Source organism: Seriola aureovittata, chromosome 12 (genome assembly GCF_021018895.1).
Source record: "Seriola aureovittata isolate HTS-2021-v1 ecotype China chromosome 12, ASM2101889v1, whole genome shotgun sequence".
NCBI lineage: Eukaryota > Metazoa > Chordata > Actinopteri > Carangiformes > Carangidae > Seriola > Seriola aureovittata.
Window position 1 is genome coordinate 9,462,725 of NC_079375.1, and position 26,263 is coordinate 9,488,987.

The 26,263-nt window shown below is 41.2% G+C and overlaps 2 protein-coding genes across 3 annotated transcripts; one reads left to right on the forward strand and one right to left on the reverse strand.

Annotated features, from left to right (window-relative positions):
• The first annotated feature begins 163 nt into the window (after window positions 1-163).
• On the forward strand, window positions 164-6,744 carry LOC130179508 (protein-lysine 6-oxidase-like). The gene is made up of 7 exons (XM_056392538.1): window positions 164-1,151; window positions 1,621-1,729; window positions 2,186-2,323; window positions 2,549-2,705; window positions 4,894-4,989; window positions 5,134-5,249; window positions 5,603-6,744. The coding sequence occupies exons 1-7, from the start codon at window positions 374-376 to the stop codon at window positions 5,607-5,609; spliced, it is 1,401 nt and encodes a 466-aa protein (XP_056248513.1). The 5' UTR covers window positions 164-373; the 3' UTR covers window positions 5,610-6,744.
• A 6,173-nt stretch (window positions 6,745-12,917) lies between these two features.
• Window positions 12,918-20,372, reverse strand: LOC130179453 (uncharacterized). Of its 2 annotated transcripts, none has more exons than XM_056392440.1 (3): window positions 18,625-20,372; window positions 16,481-17,115; window positions 12,918-13,569 (listed from the first exon to the last, which is right to left on the reverse strand). In XM_056392440.1, the coding sequence occupies exons 1-2, from the start codon at window positions 19,627-19,629 to the stop codon at window positions 16,582-16,584; spliced, it is 1,539 nt and encodes a 512-aa protein (XP_056248415.1). In that variant the 5' UTR covers window positions 19,630-20,372; the 3' UTR covers window positions 12,918-13,569; window positions 16,481-16,581. The 2 variants fall into 2 exon arrangements, with proteins under 2 accessions (XP_056248415.1, XP_056248416.1); XM_056392441.1 differs by having other exon boundaries at window positions 16,471-17,115.
• Window positions 20,373-26,263: the final 5,891 nt, after the last annotated feature.

A 26,263-nucleotide genomic window follows, 5' to 3' on the forward strand; every position in this document is an offset into this window, starting at 1 on the left:
GAGATGACTTCAGTTGACACCCGTGCGTAAAGTTTACTCAGCAAACCTCCTGTGCAAGTCTTGTGTAACAAGACCAAACCCCGGGAAGGGATGGGTTAAATTTTCTTGCTAGAAACTTTGACTTTGCGTAAGTAACTGGCCTGAATTCGATAAATGAGCAAAAAAAAAGGCTCCAGCCCTCCTCTCCTGTCCTCTCCTCTCCTCTCCTCTCCTCTCCTCTGTCAGTCCTGAGAACTGATATGTTGTCCTGTTGACGACCTGGAACTGAGAGCGCGCTGCTTTGCATCCACTTCACACAGAGAAACATCTGCGCGCAGTACATTTCATAAATTGACTTTCTGGAGGGATCTGACTTTTATTTAGTTTTTCTACCATGGCAAAATGGTCACTTTTATTTTTATACTTTTTTCAAGGACTACTTCCCCTCATCATCTTTGGGCAGCAGCAGCGCACAGCTGGCTCCTGGCGGAACCGGATTCAGTGGCAAAACAATGGACAGGTTTACAGTTTAATGAGCACTGGGTCGGAGTACCAGGCTCCGGTTCGGTCCAGGAGCCACTCGAGGGTTTTTGTGAGCAGGAGGGACGGCACCCGGAGCCAAGTGCCGGGAGCGCACAGAGGAGCCACGCTTGTAAGATCCGGACAGGGTGAGTCCAGACAGTTCAGGACTGATTACGGTGCAGAGCCGGGTTTTTTTACACCTGGACACGATGGTAGACAGTTTGTGCCTGTTAATGCTCGAGCGTCAGGGGCCAGACAGCAGCCTGAGCGCCCTCATGGAACAGGAGCTATGGGTTATCCAGGAGGAGGAGAGCCGGGGCCAGGTGCGCAATACCAACAGTTACGCGCGGTGCCCCAGGCACAAGTGTCTGTCTCCAGGCAACCCGCGCAGACGGATCACTCCATCCCAGCATATCCCTCAACTCTGGAAAGAGAAACCGAATCCCCCGCTTCCTTCCCTGCTCTCACTGAGGATGCTTTAAACGAGGCAACCAGAAATGGAGAGGACATGGTTAACGACGACCCGCGAAACCCGTCAAAAAACCACAGGAATTCTGTTTTCTACAACATGTATCCCACGAGAGGGAGGTCAGGGGCCCGCACGCGGCGCCCGCCTGACACAGGATATGGAACAAGATATTTCCAAAATGGTAAGTCAAGTATCCCGATCACATGGAATGAGTTTAGCCTTGTTAAGTAGCATGGATTGAAATGATCTTAGACTAACATGATGGTCCAGTGGCTGCATCAATTAGGATAAAACCTCCTCAGTCTGAATCATCATCCATTGCATTAAAATTACATTTGAAATCAGATGGCTTTATGAACATTTTTGAAGACGGATTGCACAGCCACATGTCTCACTCACTAAGAGAAAAGGGATGAATGGCAAGAAGGGGAAAAAAATGTGGATTTGGGTAATTTGGACTGTGGATCCAAGACTGACAGCACAGGAATGTAAAATGTTGAATTATGCCAACAAACACAAACAGCTGCTCTCATTTTCAGCCTGGACACTGTCTAATTCACTGGATTGTTCTCAGCATGAAAAAAATGGCAACATTAAGATCTCAGAATTACAGGGAAAAAAACTTGGATTGTCCCTTTAATTTCCTCCAGGACTGCCAGACCTTGTGCCAGACCCATATGCCATCCAAGCAGGTGCTTATGTCCAGCGCATGCAGATGTATGCGCTCCGCTGTGCAGCTGAGGAGAACTGTCTGGCCAGGTAATCTGTGGTGCCAAAAGTGATTCACCTCTTCAGCATGCACATAGCAGCACGTAGACACTGAGGCAGACACACACACCTACGTTACATGCACTCACAGACATGTATTTCCTTTGTTTTTACTGCTTGTTGAAGGTTAATTTCACTCGTCTGAAGACAGTCTGGTTGTTTTAGGACAGTTTTCATTAATCTCAGTACAGCTTTGAATGTGTCAGGATAACTGTTGTGTTGATAGAGTTACTAAAAAAAATGTTTGATCTTATTATGGAGCAATGATTCTCCAACATGATGTCCTGCCAAGACATAAATGTTCTGGGTTGGTTTTCCCAAAAGCATTAAGTACAATGGAACAAACCCTCTGCGCTCCGTTACTCTTAAGAAAACTAGGCCCTGGGAGCTCAGCCAGTAACACTTTCCAACGCAGCTTATGCCCATTTCCCCTGTGATCCATCCAAGGTCAGCTTATGGACCCGCTGTGCGAGACATCGACTTCAGAGTCCTCCTAAGGTTCCCCCAGAAAGTGAAGAACCAAGGCACCACCGACTTCCTCCCTGTCAAGCCGAGATATCAGTGGGACTGGCACAGCTGTCACCAGTGAGTTTACACAGCCTGACATGAAATCAAATGACCTCACATCATTCAAAATGTTGTGATTAGCACGGCTCCATTCAGATCTGATATAACAGGCCAGAAAAACACCACACCCTCAAAATTCAGTTAAAGACAATAAAGTTGTGGCCTAAAAGGAATTCCTGAGCCCTGCCTCAAGGAAAGAAAAAAAAGTTATTCTGTTCTATTCAATCTACTCTACACCCTCAGGCACTACCACAGCATGGACGCCTTCAGTAACTACGACCTGCTGGACGTCGTCACTGGACGTAAAGTTGCAGAGGGACACAAGGCCAGTTTCTGCCTTGAGGACACAGGCTGTGACCCCGGATTCAGGCGTCGCTATGCCTGCACATCCCATACACAGGTAACATACAGTTATATGTGCGTAAGGTGAATGTCAAATCAGCTAGCTTCTGTCTCTGAGATCAAGGTCCGGTTTTGCATGAGAGGCCTGTGCACAGCTGAGGAAACAAATACAGCCGACACAGTCATTCACACAAAAGCACACACAGCACACACATGTTTGAAATGACACCGTGGGATTAAACATTCACGGTTCATTTAGTTTTAGTGGTTTCATTTATTCCATTTTACACGGTTCTTCACGTCACTTCCCGCTGATTCACGGCCGTCACACAACGGAATCAAAAAACAGTTCAGTCACTCAGCAGCTCTTCAATTCAGTAGGCAATGCTCTTACCAACGTATAAGGTGCGGGAAAATGCCAGGTGGGGGCAGAGTCTACTTTGAATTACAAAAAAGAAATCCCACATCCTCTTTGATTTTACAAGGTTTCTATTGACTTTATGGAAGTGGCCTTTTTTGTCAGAATTAATAGTGTTTTCTCACCTTATAAGTGGCTGTATATCCAGGTTCCAGGTGACCACCCATATCTGGAGTTAGTCAGTCTTGAGGTCTGGTCCAGTGAACAGCAGCTTTAAATCTGAGGAGGAACATTCTTAAGTAGTATTCAAGTAGTTTGGGGATTTGTGAGGCACAAGACCTCGACAGCAGAGGCCTGAGGTATCCTGACTTTCAGACACTAGTGTGGGTCAAGTCCCAAAAACACTGGATCCTACACTTTCTATACCCTCTTTTCTTGGAAAATACTCACATATTATTTTGATTTACACTCTCAGGTTTCTTTTATGTCTGAAGTCTCCAAGCCTGAAATGAGATTACTCAAGTGAGTGGAGTTCTCTGACTTGACAAAGCTCCTCCAGGGCCACAGAGGACATTATACAGCTGTGCTCACAGCCGTGTAAAACCATTGGAGAGCCTGTTTAAAAAGCAAATTAAAAATCTACAAGTAAGTCAGGCTAGAAAAATATAATAACTATTTAAGACTTGTTCAGTGAGTTATAGATTTAGTCTCTAAACAGAAGTCATTTTGAATTATTTTGTGTGATAAGCAGTGAAAGGACAACAAGCACAGGTTTACTTTTCAAAAAAAGACTTTATTTACTATTTATTTTATCACCCAAAAATGTGTCACAAATATAAATGAATTAAAATAAGCAAATTTGGTAAATAACTGGGCTCTTAAAAGAGGTCGACAAAACAGAGATCTACTCAAAAAAGCCTGTGAACAAACAAGGACCTTAACTCGACTAACTGACCCAACAAAGGGAGACACATGCAGTATTCTGGATGATCAGCCTATTTGAAACAAAAAGGGGAAAACAACACAGATAATAACTAAAACTCAATCCAAATAAACAACATTCCCCCCATGCTGATACAGCCTTTGGTCTGGTCCATTTCTCTCGCCTCTGTGTTTAAACCCTCAGACACCTTCTTCTGGCCAAACCGGGGAGGAGAACTGACAAAATTGTAAACCAAACAAACTGTGATTGTGTTTTATGAAACTTAAGTGACTGCAAAGAAAACGGACAAAGATTGTGGTAATAATGTGGGAGAGTAGGTGAAACCATAAACCTGTCTTTGGATTTCTGCGTTGGGTGCGGTGAGACTGGATGAAAATTATCATGTTTCTACTTTAATTGTGTGGCTATGGATACGGCCGTCACACTCTCTCTGTTATGTGAGAAAACTGATGAAAAAATCGTGAAAAAAATCGAAATCCAAACAATAAAGGCTGTGTTTAATTGAGACTTGTGAGATATTGGACCAAAAATACTTTTATTTTATCACATTAAGAAAGTAAAGACACCATTTAATGGGACAGAGAATAGGTTGCAAGACAGAGCTGCACAGTTTCAGGGTTTTTTTTTTTTTTTTTGCAAATCCTCCAGCTCCACTTCTGAGAAATGTTTTTCTAACTAAAACTCAGATGTATGCCAATGAAAAAAAAACATCCTGAAGACATGGGAATATTTATTATATCTGTTGTCTGGGCTCTGTGATTCTGGCTTTGCGATCCTTAGTCCTGGTTTCTTGTAACAACTTTGCTTCCAAGAGCTGTTTGTATAATTTAAACTCAAATCTGCTTCATTTGCAGCTCTTGTTGGAAAATAGTAGTCAAAGACTAAAGAGCCCGAGGCAAAGCTTTAAACCACACTGAGGGGGGGGGGGTTGGGTTGTGTTTTCAGGGACTGAGCCCAGGATGCCACGACATCTATGCTGCCAACATCGACTGTCAGTGGATCGACATCACTGATGTACCTCCAGGAAACTATATCTTGAAGGTAAAAAATATGTGGGGTGAACTTTATATCAACTGTTCGGCTGCATAATTTCACCTGTCCATGAGTTTGATTTCACAGAGTGCAGATTGATTTCATTTACATTGCCTGCAGAGCTGCTCCAAGTCTTATTTATGATTTCTTCAGGTTACTGTCAATCCCAATTTCCACGTTCCGGAGTCGGACATGACCAACAACATCGTGAGATGTGATATCACTTACACAGGAATTTATGTTCAGACGCGCAACTGTCGAGTAACAAGGTAATGTAAGAGTTTCTGTTGAACATGATCCCTGCATATGCTTTATTTTCATTTTTAACATTTTAATTACCTGTTAAAACAAGCTTATGATTAAAAGAAAACCATGACTTCAGCTTTATAAACCATTATAACCCATTGGTTTAGCTGAAAAATGCGTTTTCACACAGCTGAAAACCGGACTGTTTTTCTTAGTTCATGAGAAGTAGATAGTGTAGAGCTAAATGGATAGAGACAGAGAAACTAAACATATAAAAAAAGGGGGGGCAGTCTGATAGCAGTTGTAAAATGCTGTGTTGGGCATTGTGTGTGTACTTGTTGGATGTCTGCATTTTCACGTCTCTTTCTATTTTCAGGGCTTGAAATCTTCGTTTCCTGTCCCATCTGCAGGAGTTTGGCAGCAACCATCTCACTCTGTGCTTGTAAAACAACATCAACACTCTGAGTTACAGGAAGTGCAACTGGTAAAGTGATTAATACAGCTGTAATTCTGCATTACAACCCTGCCATAGAGTCCTGTGTTGCGTTTATCGCTTTTAAATGCAAAAGTTTACATCAATTTTGTAAATGAAACCAGTGAGATCGCCAGTTTTACTTGACTATGTATTTCTACTTATGTGCCATGATTCATTACAATTTTTTTTTGCCTAAACAAATACAAGTACTGTGTTCTTATAGTTCATTTCTTGAATGCTGGTTTATTGCTTGAAATGTGTTTTTTGTTGCCTTTTGTCTTTGTCTTGTTTTTCTGCTTGGTGTTATTGCAACATGCACATCGTTAGTTGTTACAGGTTTATTTAAAGGGTAAGATATTCTATATTTTTATTATTTGCAACAAATCTCATGAAAAGACCAAAAGCAAAATTACATTCACTCATCTCTCATAACTATCGGACCTCTCTACCCAGCCTGTGGCTCTCAGTCCCAATCCCACTGCTTTCTACTGAAGATGTAACTGTAGTAGCAGTAAATGTAGTTTTTAGAAAATGTTACTTAAACAGGAGTAAATGGTACATTTGTTAGGACCTATTCTCAGCTGCAGATGTGGACGTGCAAGTGAATTTATGGCAGCAGAAGAGTGTGTGTGGGATCAACTGTTTTCACGGAGCGTGTCACCCAGTGCAAGAGCGTGTCAATATGTTTTTGATAGTTTTGCAATAACAATGGAGGAATAGGCTGTATCCTGGATACACAGACGATACTTGTTAGTAGGAAAAATTTATTGTTGGTTTTGGTCTTTTCATGAGATTTATAAGAAGAAAATAGAATATCACCAGACTATAAATCTTTAACCACCTGGTGGTAATAAATATCTCAAAAAGTAAGAGTAGTATGTTGGAGTATGTTTATGTAAATGTGTGCTTGTGTATAACTGAGTGAATGGAAAATGTTGATAGCTGTAATGTAAAACTGTTAATATTGCTTGAACGTTGTTGAAAACTTTATCTTATTCTGTTAGATTTAATGCAATAAAGACGGCGAGGAGTGAGTCATAAAATTTCTTCCCTTTTATTTTTAAATAATAACCACAGATAACGTTTTAATCTTGTACAATGCCAGAATTTCAGTGGAGAAAATCCTCAGAGCCCAGCGGATAACATTGACCTCTTAGGATTTTCTCCGTGGTTTATTATTAAAAATACCAAGGGCCATCAAAGAATACATTCCTTTGACAGTTTCAAAACTTGTATCCAAGCTGGAGAAAAGCAACTTGTTGATACAAAGTGACTCAGCGCTCTGCAGGAGTGAATCAGTATTTCGTCCTTGTCCTGTTGAATGGAGGAGCTTTACTTTGAGTGATGCGTGCAGATTGTGGCCTCAGAGACAAACAGGCCTGCCGGCAGACACTTGGCGGTATGTTTGCTGACAGGCCTCTGTGAAGACACATCCTGCAGGATCTTATACAGCCATGCCATATCTACTAAAACACAGCCAGAGCGCGATGAATGGAGGCCTTTTCTCCTCGGCACATGTAGAAAGGAGTGTCTCTCAGCTGCTGGCCCAGAATTCACCGTATCGTCTTCATTCACATCCAGAGGAGATTGTCTGAGACGGCAGGACTTTTAATAGCACTGGGATATTTTGTCTGAGTTTTAGGATTGACAGCCACCAGAGCATATCTCCAGCAAGTCATTCAAATATGTTTCTACCAAAGGCAAATGTGTTTGTGCAGCAAGCACTAGACTGTTTCAAACAGCAAAAGAAGAACCTGTGTCTATTGTATTCACTCTGGGGTGGGTAGGGCCTCACCCGATTCAAAGATATTTTTACCTTGAGTACATCACTCCATTAAAAAAAAAAAAGCTTTATATAACATGAAGCAACTTTGAATGATGTACTGGAAAACATACAGACTCCAGACAATGTATGCACTATTAAATGTACAGATGTTGGGTCTTTACAACGACACAGAGCTCAGTCTCAGCTTCAGAAAGCGATCCAGGTATACTAAGCCCAGTTGAAATGGTTTACGTTGGATGCTGCCAAAGTGCTTCCCTGCCAGAGTAGATTGTCTATGTTGTTGAAAGTGTCTGGAAAATCCCCCCGACTCTTATTTAGTCGACTCCATTCCTGTCTGTCTTGGAATTTCCAGGGCAATATTTACAGACAATGACTATTTCAGCAAAGGATCTCTGTACTGGAGAGTTACAGTCCAGATCTGCTCCTGAATAGAAGTCAAACATGACTAGAAGTCTACAGTTTACTATGTTCACCATTTTAGTTTAGCTTGTTAGCATGTTAGTATTTGCTGATTAGCACAAAGTACAATCAAGGCTGATGTGAGTGCCATTAGTTTTAAATACCGTAGAACAATGTTTATATTTATCAAGCTATTTTACAAAAAAATAAAAATAAAACTAAAATGTGAAACTCATGATGGCACTGGAGGAAAAGTCAAGGGGTCACTGAAGTCATTAGGATTCATCCTCTTTTTTCCTCACCTTCAAAGTCAGACTAACGTTGTCGTCCACAGAGCCAATACAAATTCATCGCCAATCAGGTGATGAGTGTTTAGCTGACTCTTTTCCTCAGAACTCAGCTGGCCTTCTCCTTTTTGGACCAGCATGTCATTTTAAACATGTCATGCTGGAGAGAAGACAGTCACTGTTTGCTCAGCTGTGGAGCTTCACACCAACATCTGGATCCGGAGAGTCTCGTTAGCCTTACACAAGCACAAGAGCAGCATTGGCAAAGACCAAAAAAAAAAAGAAGGCAGGCTAGCACCTTTCATTTGGCCTCAGCAAATACAATCCAGCCTACAGGTAGGTAAGGTGAGGAAGGGACAGGTTTTGCCATTTGCCTACACTGGACATTCTGTGGCGAAGAGAGTCATTTTCCGGATGCATCTGCACGTCGGTGGGCAGTGTTTGGAGAGGTTACTAAGGGCAGAGTATGGTATTTGCAGGTCATATTTCAACAAAGCGGGGCCACGTGAGAGCCGGCAGGGACGTAACAGAGGAACGTGCTCTGCCTAAATGCAGTGTCTTGACAGGTTGGTTTAGGCACAGAGCAGAGAAATTCCTCAGCAGTTCTGTCATCCCATTGAGATTAAGAACAGTGCTGAGGTCAGCCGTAGACCAGCGAGGGCGTGCAGGGCAGACACGCTGGGCCACTTCCTCTCCCGGGGGTCACTTACACAACCAGCAGACACAGTGTTGTAAATTTAGAGAGTGAAAGCTGCATCAAGCTCTGAGACAAAAGACAGAGGCGTCATTTTCTAGTGGGATTGATGATGAATTCTGTTTCTCTTTCAAGCTGGGTGGTATTGTTACTTGGGTGGCATTTGGAGGGACGGCTCAAAGGATTTGTTATTCTTTGATTGTTGATCCACTGTACTGTCTGTCTGTATGCGCTTCATCTCTTACCTCAAACACTTGTATTAATTTTTCTCAGAACCAATTTGTTTTGTTCACTTTAAAATGCCTGAAGGAAGCCTCCAGTCATGATGGAAATAGCAAAATTGTGTTTTTATTGTGAGATGTTAGACATAAGGATTTGTAGAAAATGAATACATTGTGTGATTGTCTCTGAAAAATTGATGTTTTTTTACTTCAGAGAAAACTGAAAATCCCTAATTGATTACAAACCATGAATTCCATTTTTTTTTTACTTTTGATGGGATTGACAGTAACCTGATTTTCAGTTTGTCAGTTTCTGTTCCCAGTAAAATTGTGATTCGTACCATTTCAAGATAATGAATTTTAATTTAGTACGTTTCTTAATAATTTTATTGTAATTTTTTTCAGTTTTGATGTAACTCTACATGTAAAACAATATAACATAATAAGCTGCTTGAGGCTGGCTCCAAAAGCGAGTCAATCCCCATACACTCCCATGTTAAAATGCTCAACTGTACCGCAGAAATAAACATGTTTACAGCGTAGCACAAAAAACAGTTTTGGTCTTTATGGCTAATTTTGTCCTTCATGACAACTGCATGAGGGATACATTTTTATACAACTCACTCAATTAAATTTTATTGAGGCTTAAAGTTCTGCATAATTGAGAGCATACCACTTTGAGTGACAGTTGGGTGAGCGTATGCTTAGCACAAGCTGGCATGCACCTAAGTCTGGGCTCCACACATGCCCCTCCTCTTCACCCATTTTTGGATTAGCCGGGAATTTGGCAGAGTCAGGTACTGGCAAGATGGTGACGACAGAATGCCCCACTCTGAGCTTCAAAACCGGTCTTCAGAAACCTGTGGGTGGAGTCACTGAGGCTACGACCATCTTTATTCAGAGTCTATGATTGTAATAGCGCTACATGATAGAGAAAAGAGTTAACATTGGTGTTGCTTTTCACCGCTGGAGACAGCTGATGGTGAGTGAAGGAACGAAGTTTGATGCTGAACTCACAGCGTTTCTCTTTAGACTGGTAAGTAAATAGCTGCCAATGTTAACGTTAGCTATATAGCAATAACAAAACTTACAAGTAGCTCCTTTAAACGAGAGGACAGCAAAACGCTGCTTTTCAGACTAGTGTAAGTTTCTCTTTGAAAATGAAATATGTAAATGGTATTTTGACACTGTTTCTAAACAACTTCAAACTTCTCTTTGGCATCTCTGCACTGTCATTTCTTGTAACTCAACATATACACATATAGATTGAAATATACACCAATACCAATATATCTACAATGAGCTAATATCAGCCAAAATCCTTGCGCTGCCAATTTATTAGTCGGCTCTTTTTAACATTAAAAATCTATTTAAATGGAATAATACAGCACTATGTCAATAAAAAATGTACTTACTTAACTCAATATGTAAAATCTGATCGCTCTGTGTTTTTCCAGTCATTAAAACAAACCACAGAAATTGCTGTAATCAGTTAGAATTACATGTTATTATAAGCAAACTGTTTCTATCTTTCCCTGCCTGGCTCTGCGTTTTAGGAGGCTGGTTGGATCTATTAGCACCTAGATGTTGTTCAGGATCAGGCCATGGCCTCAAAGACAAAGACTCTGGTTGTTCAGCTTGCTGTAGTTTTCCATCCAGAACCCTAAACAGATCAGGAAACAATTACTCAACTGGACAAGCATCGAACACCTGCGGTATTAACAGCATCCTTCTCATGTATTATTTTTGGTTGGATGAGACAAATGGGAGGTGGCAGAGACTCAGAGTTGTTCTTGGTCTGAATCTCTGTCTGACATTCCATAGTCACTCCAGTATTTACAAAGGCGGCACAGCCAGCGGCTCAGCCGGTGTACCTTCTGTCTGACAAGATCCATAGACAGGGTATGCAGAAAGGCCCAGACTTGGACAGCAGGCCAAGACATGGCCTTTCTCAAAGCCCATCAGACTTAAGGTGCTGCAGACATTATCTAAGATCCAAGACTCCAAGACTCTGAGATTGATGGTTATTTTGCAATTGCAACTTGGCATTCATACAGCATTCTGCGCTACTCTTATCCCAAGATATTTGTTTTAAAAGTTAGATTTTAGTCACATAGAATAGTTGAAAGAAAGGTCTTTTACAAAGCATATTTTTATCTCTCTGCCAAAACAGACCTCCCCCATGAATAGCAAGTTGAGTGATACTGTATGAAGAAAATGGAAAATATTATGATACAGTTCATGACTAAGCTATAAAAATATTTAGTCTTTGCTCCTGCAAGAAGATGCCAAATTTATGTGATCCAGTACTGCACTTACCATTCATTAGTCTAGTGCTAAAACAATTAAATCAAGCTGAATCAAGGGGGGAAAAAAACAATCAATTGCTTAAGTCATTTATCAAGAAAAAATGCCAAATATTTTCTGGTTCCAGCTCCTCCGAAGCATTTGCATCATTTTGGGCAGTACCATTACCATGATGATTTTAGAAATACTGAGGGCAGGAGTCCAAAGTCATGCAACACCAACTCCTTAAACATGTTTAGATTGAGGTTAGCACCAAAAAAGTATGTAAACCTCACTTTTTCCACATTTTCTATAATTTAATTTTTTTTTTTTTAAATTATAACACTGTACTTCAATATGGCTAACTAGTTCTTTCCTACACCCTAATACTGCTGCTCTTTTATTTCCATGTCTTTTTATTTCTGTGTCTTTCATGTCTTTTCAGGTTAAATAATCCTAAATCCCATAATCAGCCAACTCATGGGGTGTGATGGAACATTAGTTTGCTTAATTGGAACATTAGCTTTAGCCAGCAGCAACTGATGAGAGCAGTTTTTATTCCAATTCAACTGTATTTTTTTTTTTTATCAATGGTTGCTAGTTAGAAATGATATAAGTAAGTGTTTTTAAGTAAATGTAGTAGTAAGTAGTAAGTAAATGGGTCATTCAATAATCCATTGTTTGAAAAATGACTATGAATTTTAAGTAGTAAGTGCCATAAAATGGATATGTGCAGTCCTAACAGTCTGTAGCTGTAAGGGGGCATCGCCTGTGGCCCTGATTTGGTGTTTTTGGTGTCACCTTGAGATCTAGGAAATTGAGATCAGCATCACTATTTCAGACATTTTATAGCCTAAATTATTTATCAAAAAAATAATTGTCAGATTAAGTGATATTAATAAAAGTGTAAAAGTCTGTACAATTATCAAATCATGACGGAAAGATTAGGACTCGGATTCTTGAGGTACCACTTTTCATTTCAATCGTTTCTCTTGACAAGTAATAGCCTGTGGCACACAAGCTCGCTCATCCATCTAACCTTCAGCAGCTTATCGACTCTGTGCAACCTTGCCTCTCGCTTGCCATAAACACAATACCTAACAGCTATTGGCTGCAGACACAGCTACGGTGAGTGACAAAGTGGCCAGCGCAGTTAACAGCTTGCATGTGTCATCCTCCATCTGTAGCTCTCCCCACCAGTGATACAGACAAAGAGAGACAGGGAGTGAGGGACGTTTTGCCCAGTGGATGAATTATACCAGCTCTCAGAGGGAAGCGGTGTGCTCTGATAGCAGCAGGAACTTGTGAGAGCAGAGTGGTGAAAGTCTCAGACAAGATTTAAACAAACAGAGTCACAGACGCTGGCTTCACTGGCCCAGGGCACCGCAGCGAGCGTCCTGACAGAATAAGGCCATGAGAGATCACACACTGCCATCTCCAGATCAGCCCAAGAAGTATTCCTACTGCTTCCACAACCATTTGTGGCACACTCTAACTTTTGTTAGACACACTGAATGCATGAATCATTTGTCAGAGTCAGAGGTGATAAAATGCTGGCGCCGTTTCTTTTATTTCATATTCAAATGTGGGACATTCAGCGGTCAATACAACATCTCTAGACTTAGATAATTGAGATGTCAGATGGATTTGTATGAGAAAAGTGCAGAAGAAACTATTGCATGGCAATTTAATCTCCACTCTGCTTTTCCAACTTTCCTGTCTCCTCGCTGATTTTTCCTCTTACATACTATGACAACCATGTAGCAGGGAGAAAAACAGTCTAAATCCTTTTATCTGTTAAATATCTGCACAATAGTTTAGATGATGTAAATCTTAATATAGCATACATTAGGATAGGTAGCATCCAGACTGGTGTAAGCTGCCTGACAATAGATGTTTTTACAATAAAAAAAATAGCAAAAATAAATTAATACTGGCACAAAAAGATACCTTAATGTTATTTATGGGTGGTTGTAGCAGTTCACAGTCTCATTATTTGCCACTATATCTCCAGTAACAGTAGAAGCATACACTTTCAGAGAGGTTTGACTGCCACTCCTCCATGCTGCTGTGCTTGCAAGACATACAGTCATGGGTCGACTCTTGGGGGAGTTTTCCCTTTGGAAATATCCCCACCTTCAGGCCGTGCTCTCTTTCCATCGGCTGACAGCTTGAAGTCTCTGTGGCATCATTTCCTGTTGGAAACATCATAACAAAAGAAAGGAGAAGGGGGGGGTAAATTCAGATCTCAGCACCTCCATGAGCTCAGACTCAATTCTGCTCCTCAATCAAACACTGTTCATGCAATTCATGCTTCCTCTCAAGGCTTTCCTTTTAACATCATTCATTGATGGAGCCACAGAAACAGTGTTGATCTCTGCTGTACTGAAAGTGAGGCAGTGTGTGCGTGCCTTGTTGTCATGTTTCCTCACATGCAGAGGAGCACTGTAAACCCGATTTTATCACATCATCATTTATGTGTGTTTGCTCATGTACTTCTGTCTTTGTGAAGACCAGTGTAAGTTTTAGACCTTGAGACTGAGGACCTGTGACGACAAATGTGACGACAAATGAAAGCATTTATTCCAGTGAAATATACATCTAATGGCTGGATTAAACAGGCAGTGTGGCCTGGAGGAGAAAATTAGCTGTGGTCCTCCACTGACTGCCCCATTTCACCAGCAGTCACTTTATTTGTCCCCAAAATTCGTCATGCAGCAGTGAAACAGAAAAACAGGATAAAGCACATAAACATGTGTAAAAAAAAACAATACACAAGTTAAAACAATTAAAAATAAGTGAAATTAGAATATTATTATTTTATAATATTGTTAATATCTGTTATAATAACTGTTAAACCGTGGATTTCTAAAGTCTGGTGTCATGCTACAGAGGAAACAAATTCTAGATGAGTGAGTACAACTCACATCACATCTCCTGACATCTTTACTGCAGAAATCAACCAGGGAGAAAATTATAAACTTTAAAAAAAATGAGATGTTATCATTTCAGTTGATATTGTGTTACTTAGTGGTGCATATTCACAAACTTAGTCATTAATTCAGCCTTGGTGCTGATAAATATCCAACTTTATACTCAACTTTTGAGTCCTGTCTTGTATGATTTCTCCTGGGTTATACAGCATAAAACTCTGTCTTAGTTTTACCATGTTTTACCATGTTTCCTATTTTATTTTACTAGATCTTCTTCTATTTTAGTTTTTAGGCAATCATATCAAATTGTATGTTATATCCGTATTATATGTTAACTGTAAAAGTGACTATATTGAGGCTAATAACCACAATAGTGGGAGCTAATGGGGATCCTATAATACTTAAAAAACAATCAAAAGACAAATATAGGGTTATTGATCCAAGGTTAAGGCTAGGGTTAGGGTTAGGGAATGTAAAGTGTGTGTGTCTTGTACTCTGAAGATCGGCTGATGTTTCATTAGTCCTCTCTTAATGCCTTTCACCTTCCTTCTGTGAAACTAATGGTTATTATTTACATATTAAATAATTGTTTGAGATAAGACTTGCTTTCACGGTTTGGAAATGCATTTTGTCAGTGAGAATCCTCACAAGTAAAGAAGTACAAGTGTGTGTGTGTGTGTTTGTGTGTGTGTGTGTCTGTGTGTGTGTGTGTGTGTGTGTGTGTGTGTGTGTGTGTGTGTGTGCCTTCATTGCGTAGCACAAAATCTGTTGTGCTAGCCAGTCTAACACTGAACCTGCTCCGGGTGACTAATTCAGATGATTCAGGCCTTTAAAATGTCAGCAGCATCGTTGCTTTAAAAGACTTTGAAAGTGAAAAGAAAGGACATTGTTGAGCAGACTAGCTAACATTACACATAGAGCTAATTTAACTCTTATCTCACTAGATAAACGAAGGCTCAATCACATGCACCTTTTCAACCCGTTACTATGGCTGCCAGCCTCGACCTGAGGCTTTAGCCTTGCGAGCACGTCTCTCCTGCAGTATTATATGGTGGAGAGCTGCTTTGCTGTGCAGCAGTGCTCCTGTTTATATGGACGTCACAAATATACCAAGAGTTTGCCTCACTTCGTTCTGGCACGTGTCCAGGGGATTTTATGATTAAAACCAGATTGCGCTTGCCCAACTCGGAGAGGGACGGAAAAATAGATTGCAGTTACACATACTCTGCACAAGAGGGAAGTACAGAAACATGCACGTCTGCCTCTGCAGCATCTGCAAAGGTGGACTTTTTAGGGGAATACTAAACAGTATGCATCTGCTGTTTAATTCCCTCCTTCTGCTAGAGGGACTTTTTCACAGATGTCATCTTGTTATTAAGTCTGCCTCTGGCTCACAGTCAGTAATGATACATCTGACTGTGGCGCAAGAAGAGAGGGTTAGTTGTTCCTCATCATCACCCCCTAACAGTAAATTATGCCAGTTCTGAGTCACAGCTATGATCATCCTGTAAATATAATGACTCCTCTTTTGTGTCACATGATGAGAGTCAAGTGGCTGTAGGGTCTTCCTGCGCCAAAAACAACTGAGCTCCTGCCAACTCTCAGTTCCCTCGAAGTCATGACTAAGTCACACTGCAAAAAAAAATCTGTCTCTAGATTTTTATCTTCCTTTCTGCCATCAGAAAAAATGTAACATAACAGAATTTCTAAATTGCTTGAATAATATACACCTCATTTTGAGGCTTAGTTTGAAAGAAGTTCGTCCAATCTCCTCAGAAAAGTAGAGTTTTACTTCAGCGAGGGAAGTTGTCTCACCCCTGCTGTATGATTTTCACCACATGTGCAACCAAACTGAAGAGAGAAGATTAATTTCTCATTTCACTTGCTGAGACACATTTTGCAGTGTAGAGAAGACTGGGAAATCATGTGACATCAACAAAAGCAGACACATTACGCCCCCTCCGCCCACACACAGACACCACACACACTCACACACATCAAACACACACATAAATCCTTTTTTGTAACGGGGGAACACTGCAATTCATTTACTGTCTTTGAAAACTACGCTGCCAGTAAACACGGCAAACGTCATCAGCTGCGAGCACTGACAGAAACATCAACACTGTAAAAGAAGAGAGGGAAAAACACGTCCTCTTGTACCTGAGCTTACCATGAGTTGTTCCCCTGCCTGGTCCCTTCTGACCGCCACTCGCTGCAGCAGGGTCTCATGTTTCAGGCCCCCATGGCACCGGGGAAGACCACCCCCCTCCCTCACACCATGCTGGTGCTCTGGCGGCCTCTCCCGGGGTAGGCAGGGGTCTTCACAGGCTTGGGAGGCGGGTACGGGCCCTTGCCACAGCGCCCATTTTGAGGGTACGGTGGAGGCTTCTGAGTTCTTGAACTGGAGGTGCTGTTCCCAATGATGACCTTAGGGTCTAGACCCTGTGGGTGGAGCTCTGTATGAGTTTGGCCAATGTGGTTGGGGTACAGGTGAGGCGGATGGCCGTTTGCACCTGGCCTTTCGTGATTGACATCTTTACTGTGGTTGGCTGGGGTGAAGCGGCTGGTTTTGACGACAGATGCCATGTGGACAGGGGAGGGTGAGTTAGTCCTTAAGATGATGCGGTCTTCGTCGACGTGTTGTGATGCCTGGACTGGAGCAGGCTTGAGACCGGACAGCAGGGCCACCCTGAGGTCACCTGAATGAGTTGAGCTGTGAATGTTATTGGACGAGCCGTGAGTGCTGCAGGGCGCCTCATCAGTGAGGTCAATATTGGCTGTGAGATGATCAATCTGCTTGACCACCTGGAGGATAATGAAGAGGGTCAAACTGCAGTGACGGAAAGTAAATCAGTACATTCACTCTAGTGCTGCACTTAAGTGGAATTTTGAAGTAAAGTACTTGAACTTTACTTGCATTTTTGCATAAGTATCACTTCATACTCCATGTAGCGGCTTTTCACTACATTCCAGAGGGAAATACCGTGTTTTTTATTACACTGCATTTGTTCAACAGCCGTACTAGTTACTTTTCTGATTATTTATATAAAAAACACATGATAAGCTTCTAAAACAGAGTGTTTTGTTAATATTACATCAGTGGTTCTTTCCTCCTTTGCCTTGTGACTCCCTGCAAAAAAACCTCTGTCTAGTTGATACGTCTTGTCTCACCAAGTCGGAGTTTTTAGCAGTTCCACCACAAGTTGTTTTCCCTTTATGCCTTGCTTGTGGTTGCATTTAATAGAGGAGGTAAAACTCACAAAGAGTAAAGATTGGATAGTATCTTAACAAAAGAATACAGACTTGTGTGGCAGAACTTTTGTTTTTTCTTCTCCCCTGCCCTATTGATCATCCCATGACCCCTAAGATTTATCTTGTGGCACTTTGGAGGAGCCCAGACCCCCCATTTGGGAACCTCCGGACTAAACTATGTAACTGTACATAAAGTATTTAAAACTAGTTCCACCTCAACCCACTACAACAGCAAATGCTACTTACACACTGATACATAATGTCATATATGATAAAATGATGGTCACAGAGGCCAATTTAGCTCATTATACTCCTGTTCTTTTACTTAAGTACAATTTTATTGCAGGACTTTTACTTTTAATTGAGTCTTTTTTTTTTTTTTGCTGTTTCTCCACCACTGCCAAACTCTATTTACAGCCACAAGCTCTGACTGTGCTAAAGCTGAAGTAATAGTCAGCAATTCAACCAACCTTCCACACCAAAGCTGTTTTTAGATCTCCTTTGTTACCAAGTGAGTTAACAAAACTCTTTTTTGAATTTGTAATGTTGCCTCAGTACAATGTTTGGCCTTCCACAGATAAATTCATCAGTGAATCTGTGCTATTTTACAGCTGCATGCAAAATGGATACTGTAAGAGCTAGGCATAATTTAGTAACAGTCTGAAGCCAGGCTTTTTAATGTGCTGGCCGGAGCGCTGCCAATTTCGGCAGCGTTCTGCAAAAGGTCAGTGTAAATCGTTCTCAATCACAGCTTCGGTAAGAGATGATGAGTGAGTCACAAACAATGCAGTCACCGTGCACACACACACATCCTGATATGCTCTCGTGAACATGCGCACACACACACACACAGATACACGACCTGTGTCAAACTGATCTGCACTGTGACTCATTTTGTCAGCATCTGAGCTTCGTGTTAATCCTTTTAAATGTCACAATATCCAGGGGAGCATCAATTAAAGGTTGGGACATCTGCACCTGCACAGACCTTCATGTTTAGACACCTGATATACATGTAACATCTATAAGAAAGAATAAACATCTATAATAATAGTCTCCTACCTCTTTCATCTCCACGTGAACTTGCTTCAAACCCCCCAACACATCCTCCAGATCTGTCACCACTTGTCGGATTTGATCCCTCACCAAATCCTGCCTCCTCTTCTGCCTCACTACCTCTGAACCCTGGTGCTGATGGTTGTTGTTGGTCGTCGGTTTTGAGGTTTCTGGACCGGTGATGCCGGTGGAAGGGATGCAGGGCCCCTTCCGTCTGCTCTGGTTCAAGTGTTTTTGTGGAACTTCAGTGGGGAAGAAACCTTTGTGAGAGCCGCTGTGTCGATTATAACCTTCCTCTGATCCACCCTTGTGTCTGCTCCGGTCCTGATGGTTATCTCTCTCCTCCCCTCCTTCAAAGAGCACTGGCCTCGGCCCACAGTTGCCATTTGGCGTGGGCAAATGACCCAAATGGGGACCATGTGGCTCCACGTGATAGTTCTCAGAGGTGCATTCGCAGCCTTCCTCCTCCTCATCCACAGAGACATACCTGACAGTCCTCCTGTACCTGTACCCTTGACCTTTGACCTGAAGATGAGGGAGAGGATGTAGAGTCCCAGCCTTAAAGGGGTGTGCCCTGGTGTCACTGTGCACCACACAGCCACACTGTTCTCTGACAGACGGGTAGTGTCTCACCCCAGACTCCAGTGGGTAGCTCCACTGGGCAGGGTTCAACTCCCAGGGGCAAACTTGGCTCAAGTCATCTGAATGGCTGTAAGGGCCGGGCCCTGCAAACACAGGCCTCCTCTGTGGGCTGCGATGACCGCTTCTCTCAACCCTGTCCACGAGGAAATCTCTGCCTCTTACGTCTTTAACCCGAGGAGCCTGGATGTCTCTCGTGCAGTCCAGAGATGGGTGGTCTTGCCTGCCTGATGATGGTTGGTATCCCGGCCCACCGTGATGGCCATACGGCTGCTCATAGTGGACGCAGTGCTGGCAGGGGCAGGGGGTGGGGGAGTTTTTGTTCTGAAGAAATCGGCGGTGTCCCGTTGTTTGTGCGCCTTCTGTGTACATGTCCAAAGAAGTCCAGAGGCTTGTGTGGAAAACGCCTTAGAAAACAACTGGTTTCCTCCCCTCCCTGCTCTCTCCAGCCCAGTCATTCACTCGCTCTGTTTTCCTCATCTGCGTCTTCCCACAAGAAAACTTTTCTTCAGCTTTTTTCTTCCTCTCTACCCAAGACTTCTCCCTCCCCTTCCTTCCTGTCTGTTGTTTCCCTTCTTCTTCTCTCCTGTAGTTGTTAATCTCTGCACCCGTTCCTTTCCCTTCCCTGGACACCCTCTCTCCTACTTCTCCCAACTTTTTCTTTACTCCTGCTTCTTCCTCACCCTGTAGCCCTCTCTCCTACACGGGGCCCCTCTCCCTCCCTCTCTGTCTCTCTTTCTACCTCTCCCGCCTCGTTGTTCTATCTCATTTGCTGCTGCAGGCTTCCAGTCTCTCTCTCTCTCCCTCTCTCTCTCTCTCTGGCTGTGTATTTCCCGTTTCCTCCCCTCCCCTCTCCCGCTCTCTCCTCTCTTTCTCCACCTCTTACTCCGTGTCTTGCCTCTGGTATATTCTCTCACATAGTCGGCAGTACCTGAATGTGTGAATTCCTTCTTTTTCCTCTACCTGAAATCCAGCCGCCTTGTGAGGCTCCTCCGGTAAAGGACTCCATTAATGTTTTCTGTCTCTCTGGGAGTGTGTGAAAGAGTCCCAGCCCCGGTGCTGCGCTCATTAGCCCAACTAAAGCCTTTGCACTCTGCAATTAAACGCTGCCTGGGATTCCTCGGCCAGAGACTGAGAGAGGAGGGGAGGGGAGGAGAGAAGCACTGGGGGAGGTGGGGTTTCTAACATACACAGACGCGGAGTAGACAGCACTCTGAGTCAAGGAGACAGAGCCACTGCCTTTGTACAAGGGGAACATTTTCATTATTCTGTATCCTTTTTTCTACCCCTCTCCCCACCAATTCCTTTCCCTCTTTGTCCTTTGTCACTCCTGTCACTCCCACTCTATGACTGTCTCGGTTAAAGTGACTTCACCTCAACAGTTGAGCAAAACTTCACTCTGCTGTGGGAAGCACAGACAGTATAGTAGCTCTGTATAGGAAAGTATGTCTACCACTCAAGTCTATACAATACCTCAATGCCACTCAACCAGGGTGGTGCCACTCAACATGGGCGCTATGTGTTCAGGCCATGTTACATTCATCATCCGTTTCATTATAAATCAATCTCTGCTCACTATAGATAACCATAATCTCCAGATGAATGGGACATAAAAACTCCTTCATACACAATTAGAAAAGCAGGATGAGCAACCAAGCAAGATCTCTCTCTCTCTCTCCAAAATAGCATAAGGCGCCTGTGTTGTGGCTCTTTGTCCACAGCGACTGAGGAAAGCTAGGCATTTATTTTCAAAGAAAATAACTGGAGCTTTGAAAACAATGTGCTGTAAAAAAGAACTGAGAAAAACAGCAGAGGAAGATGAAGGGGATTCATCCATCCCAGCAGGAGGATGAGCAGTCCAGTCGCAGCTGCTGGGAAAGATTGTTGTGGTAGATGAAACACAGCTGGAGTGACTGTACCTTAACATATGTATACAGTATATAGGGTAAGAATATGCACATCTGTATGCATACTCACATTTACACTAAATATAAGAAAGCTTGATATAAGCTTTATATATATATATATATATATATATATATATATATATATATATAAAGCTTATACAGAGTAACATCATCATTCATTTGGACTCATGTCTCTGACCACCTGGCCAATGTAAATTTATGTTCATTCTCATTTTAGCTCTGATTTTGGTCTCCACCAACTCCTGAGGGAAATATCTGTGTCTTTAGCTCTTAAATGCTCCACTATGTTCACCAGCTGGTTGTTAACTGTGTTTCACGCTACAGTGCATTGTATAGAGCATAGAGCTAAAAGAATGAGTTAAAGACACTGAAACACTCACTCACATCACTAAAGGGAACTACAGTTGGGGGGTAATTCCTTGTGGGCTCATCTTTATGAACAACTCGAATTCAAATAGTCATTTGATCCACTGTTAATATAAAGATATCGATCATAGCTGCTTTAAATATAAAGACAGGAATGTCTGTTTTCCATTATCAGCGGATTTATATCTTGAGAAATCAGTGTCATTGCATTGATGCACAAATTGTTCCAATTCCAATCATCCACCATCCAAAATGTCATTCATTATTAATAAGAGTCTAATTTTTTGGGGGCAAAATTGCCCACAATATCAGCATGAATAATTAAAAAGGCAGATACCAGTCAAGATCTATATCACCCAACCCCAATGTACACTAGTTGTACTGCATAAGTACCGTCTCAGTACATTTAGACTGCCATACATAGTTTTAGTCTCGTAAACATAGAATCATGAAACGGCCCACTGTAAACTTGCAGAGGTGGAAACACCTCCAGTTGACAACTCTGTCCTTTTAACCTCTTTTTGAATTGCATCATCATTCACTTTGGAAAACTAGCACTTTTTTTAAGTGCCCTTGACTCGAACAAAATATTAGCTAAGCAATATTTCCACCTGAATAGGACATTTTGGGATGTTTTCTACCCCTGTTTGTAAGCACTACACTCCAACTCCATGTAGCTCATACATATGCATGTATACAATCCAGACACAGACAGAAAGCCGATAAGATGAGACACAATAACACCTCAACCTGTCATCTTAAACTCAGTATTTCTAAGTAGGACTTCCTCAGGCAGATCCTCGTCTACAAGCTACAACAGGAATATCAAAGGTTGTAGTTGTCATACTGTCTGCACCCATACATATAGACGGGTGTAGCATATGCGTGTGTGCTGCTTCAGAAAGTTCCCAGCTTGTGCAGTTCTTACATCACACTGCTTTGTGTCGGCCTGCCCACCTCCCGCTTCGCTGCACAACTGCAGGGCAATTACAAAGTAGAGAATGGGAGCCACACTTCTCTTCTCGCCACTCTGACTCTCCTGTCCTCACCGGGGTCAAGATGACCTAATTAGCACATATGGATATTTCTAAATGAGTCTATAACTAGAGCTCAATATGTTGCTGGGGATGGATCATATGGTTTGTGCCCTATTTACCCTCTCATGCAGATTCCAGTGTACCACATCACGCAATATGCAAATTGTAACCAACGCTTTCATGGTTAAGAAATACTGTAGGTCACATGATTAATGCTTTGTCTGTCGTATCACCAGGCTGTATAGGAAGTTTTAGTCAGTCACACTGTCCCTCAGTGGGTCAGCAATCTTCAGACCATGTTAAAATACTGTAATTAACCCACCAACTGAACTTTCTACCTCTAATGGAGATATAGCTTCTGCTGTTATTTAGCCTGTTTTATTGTCCTTTCTAATGCAGCCTTGCTATATTTCCCTCTGCGAAGGCACATCTGTCTTTGAAAAGTGGTATGAAGATAAAGTACAGGGTGTCCCCATGGGCTAGTGGACGGACATGTACCATGCATTTGCAATGTACCGGCTGGCGACATTAGTTGCATGTGAGCCCCATTGTCTCCACTGTTAACTGTCAAATGAAGGCTAATACCAAAAAATAAACAATGTATATCAGGGGTATTCAATTAAAATTCAAAAAGGTCCAGTTAGTTGGTTTGATATTATAAAATATGATAATACCTTCTCTATATAATAATACAATAGTCAGTTTAAGGATCATAACAGCTGGAATAAGTAATAACTATATAACAGAGGGCTTTTGAAAAAGTATAATAAAGTGTTTAATTATACAAAATTAAATAAAAAGTGTAAGTTGACTTTCCATTTTTCTTCTTTATGGTTAACACATTTTAACAACTGAACCACTTTAATGCCTTCTTTTCTTTTTCTTATCTTCTTCTATCCCACTATTTCTCCGACGTTGTCTCTCACCATGTGTGTTTTTGATTCTGTGCTATGGACTCATTTTAATCGGTACCAAAAAAAGTCCTCAAGTTCAGTAACAGGTACTATTTCTCGCTATTCGAAAAAAGCTAGTAGAGTGACTCCAAAATACAAACATCTTCAGAACTAGACCAGTTTTTTAGATTCTGTCATCTCTGTTCTGTTTGATGGAGTTAGAGGCACAAACTGGAGTTGTGAGGTTTTCACAGTGACGTGTGTGTCATTTTGTGAAATGAAAATGTTACTCGCATATCAGACTGTTACAGCTACACTCATTCAGCACAGATATGATGTGTTGAATGACTTCTTTATGAAATGGATAACAGGGTGTGTTACAGTGAACAATGAGCTCAGCTAACTTTAAATCCAGCTCACAGGTACTGTAACAATGCATTGCACACATGCTTGTTATTTGCAGTGCATAATCAAGTAAAAAAAAAAAAAGGAGCAGCCTTAGCAGCCACCTCTCCCCTGATTCAGCAGTATGCCCTATGGAGGCACTTCAGTGAACTTTTTTGACTGTTTCAGAGTCTTGGGAAAATTGAAAACTTGAATCATTCATGCTGCTGCTCACATCAATGCTTTAATGTACACTGAATGTATAAAATATGAGGAGCATCTCTATGACACTGCACTTCTCTGCCTCTTTTTATCTATACTTTCTCCTTAACAACTGCTACAACTTTAATAAAGAAAATCTATGGCTGTTAATGGCTCTTACCTGTTTTAATGTTGTTTGTCCAGTATAGAAATAGAGTGAGTGTCCCTCCAGTGCACTCTGAGTGGTTTAATGAGGATGAACAGTTCCTGGGGTCAATCTAATTTCACCCCCAAACAATCTCCTTTTGTGAGTAAATTATTGCAGTGAATTTCCTGAGGAACCCTCATCCCCATGAAATAGCAAGCCAAATTCCCATCTAGTCTTGAAACGACATTATATGTTGTTTTTTTTATGTTAAGAAATTACCAAAAGTGAGAAAGTAATACCTGACTAATGGTATAATTAACATATCAAAAGCCAACACAATTCACACTTAGTCATGCAGATTCCCAGCCAAGAAGGATCTGAGATGACATTTTCTATCCTTTACCTGGGTGTCTGTGACTGAAAGGAATGTTCGGAGAAGAGAAGATTTTGATAAACTTTTACAGGAAGTGTTAGTCGAGATATCTTTAACTCAATGCTGGACAAGATGTACGTCGTCAGGGTAGGACGCATAGGTCTGTGAAGACTGTTTGAGGGATTTCTGTTGCTATAATCCTAAAACAAACCCTGAGGGAGTTTTTGCATAATTATTTGTTTTTCCACTTGTTTTAAAGATGCCATTTAAAAGAGGAACAGGGATTCAGGGATTTAAAACCCTAAATAGTAATGTGCTATCAAACAATAGTTTCCTTTTTTTGTTTTATGGTTTTTGTTTTGTTTTGGGTTTTTTTGTTTTTTTGTATTGTCTTTTTGTATTGTTGTTTTTGGTGTATTCATTCTTTATTAGTTTCAAATCCCAATGTAAATACTTCACTCTCTCAGGAACAGATATGAGTGAAAAAAATAAATATGAGGAGTCAGATATCAAAATACAGGAGATGAATAATACGTTCAATACTAATAAAGATCTAATTCACATGGAATGTTAATGGGAAACATGATAAGAATAAAAAGCATAAGCGTCTGTATTCTAGTAAGAAATAAGTTGCCATTTTCTTCCAGTTCATAGCAGGAGGACAAACAGGGCAAAAGTTGTGCACTTTAGTTTCTTTACACAGCAGCAGATTTATCTTCTTTGATGAGGTTCAGACTAAACTAGACAAAATTCAGTCTTTTAGTCTCATAATCTGCAAACTGTCTATTAAACTCAATAGGAAAAAATTATTTGGAAGTCTCCTGGATAATTTTGTTCCATAATGGGATTTTTCTTTCTGTTCATACCACTAGAAAAACTGTTCAAATGTCAATTTGTTTCAAAATCTTTGCTAAATGGATTCACTCACTCAAAAAAGTCATGGCATTGTAATCTCTAACCATGCACCTGTGTCCTAGCAGATAATCCCTGGTAATAACAACCTCTCAGAGAGGGCTTACCGCCAGGATCCAGATTTGATTTAATACATTAAATCTCATATAGAAACATTTGAAATCAACAATGTGTAACCGCCCTCCCTATGGTATATGGGATGCATTTAAATCCCATATTTAGAGTGTTATAATTTTTCATAAATGTGGTCAGACATTGTTGGATATGATAGGGCATGTTTCAAAAATACAACAGTCAATGTATAAGATAGTCATTTCAGTGATTTCAAAACCAGGTTATAGGCAAATTGCAAATTGTGATGATGAAATAATTACTAGAATTAGAAGCAATAGACCTTCTAGGGTATTCCCAAGTTTAATTCATGCCAACCAAAAGGGTTTTATATCAGGTAACACATGCAGACAAATATTCACAACTGTTGCGTTTAACTGAATAGGGTAAGAAAAATAAGGCACGATTGGCAGTGATAGCATTTGAATGGCCCTTCTTGCCTAAGGTATTTGAATATTTAAATTTTCTTTGTCAAATAAGTGAGTTAATTAAAGTTCTTAATGAATCTCCACTGGCCCAAGATTTTACAGACAATATCCTGGAGACTCCTTCCCTCCTCTTATGTTGCTTTTGAACCACTGGCAGAGAAAATTTGAAAAAAAAAAGAGGGGTATTAAAGGACAAGAAGTAAGAGGAGAAGAACTTAGAATTAG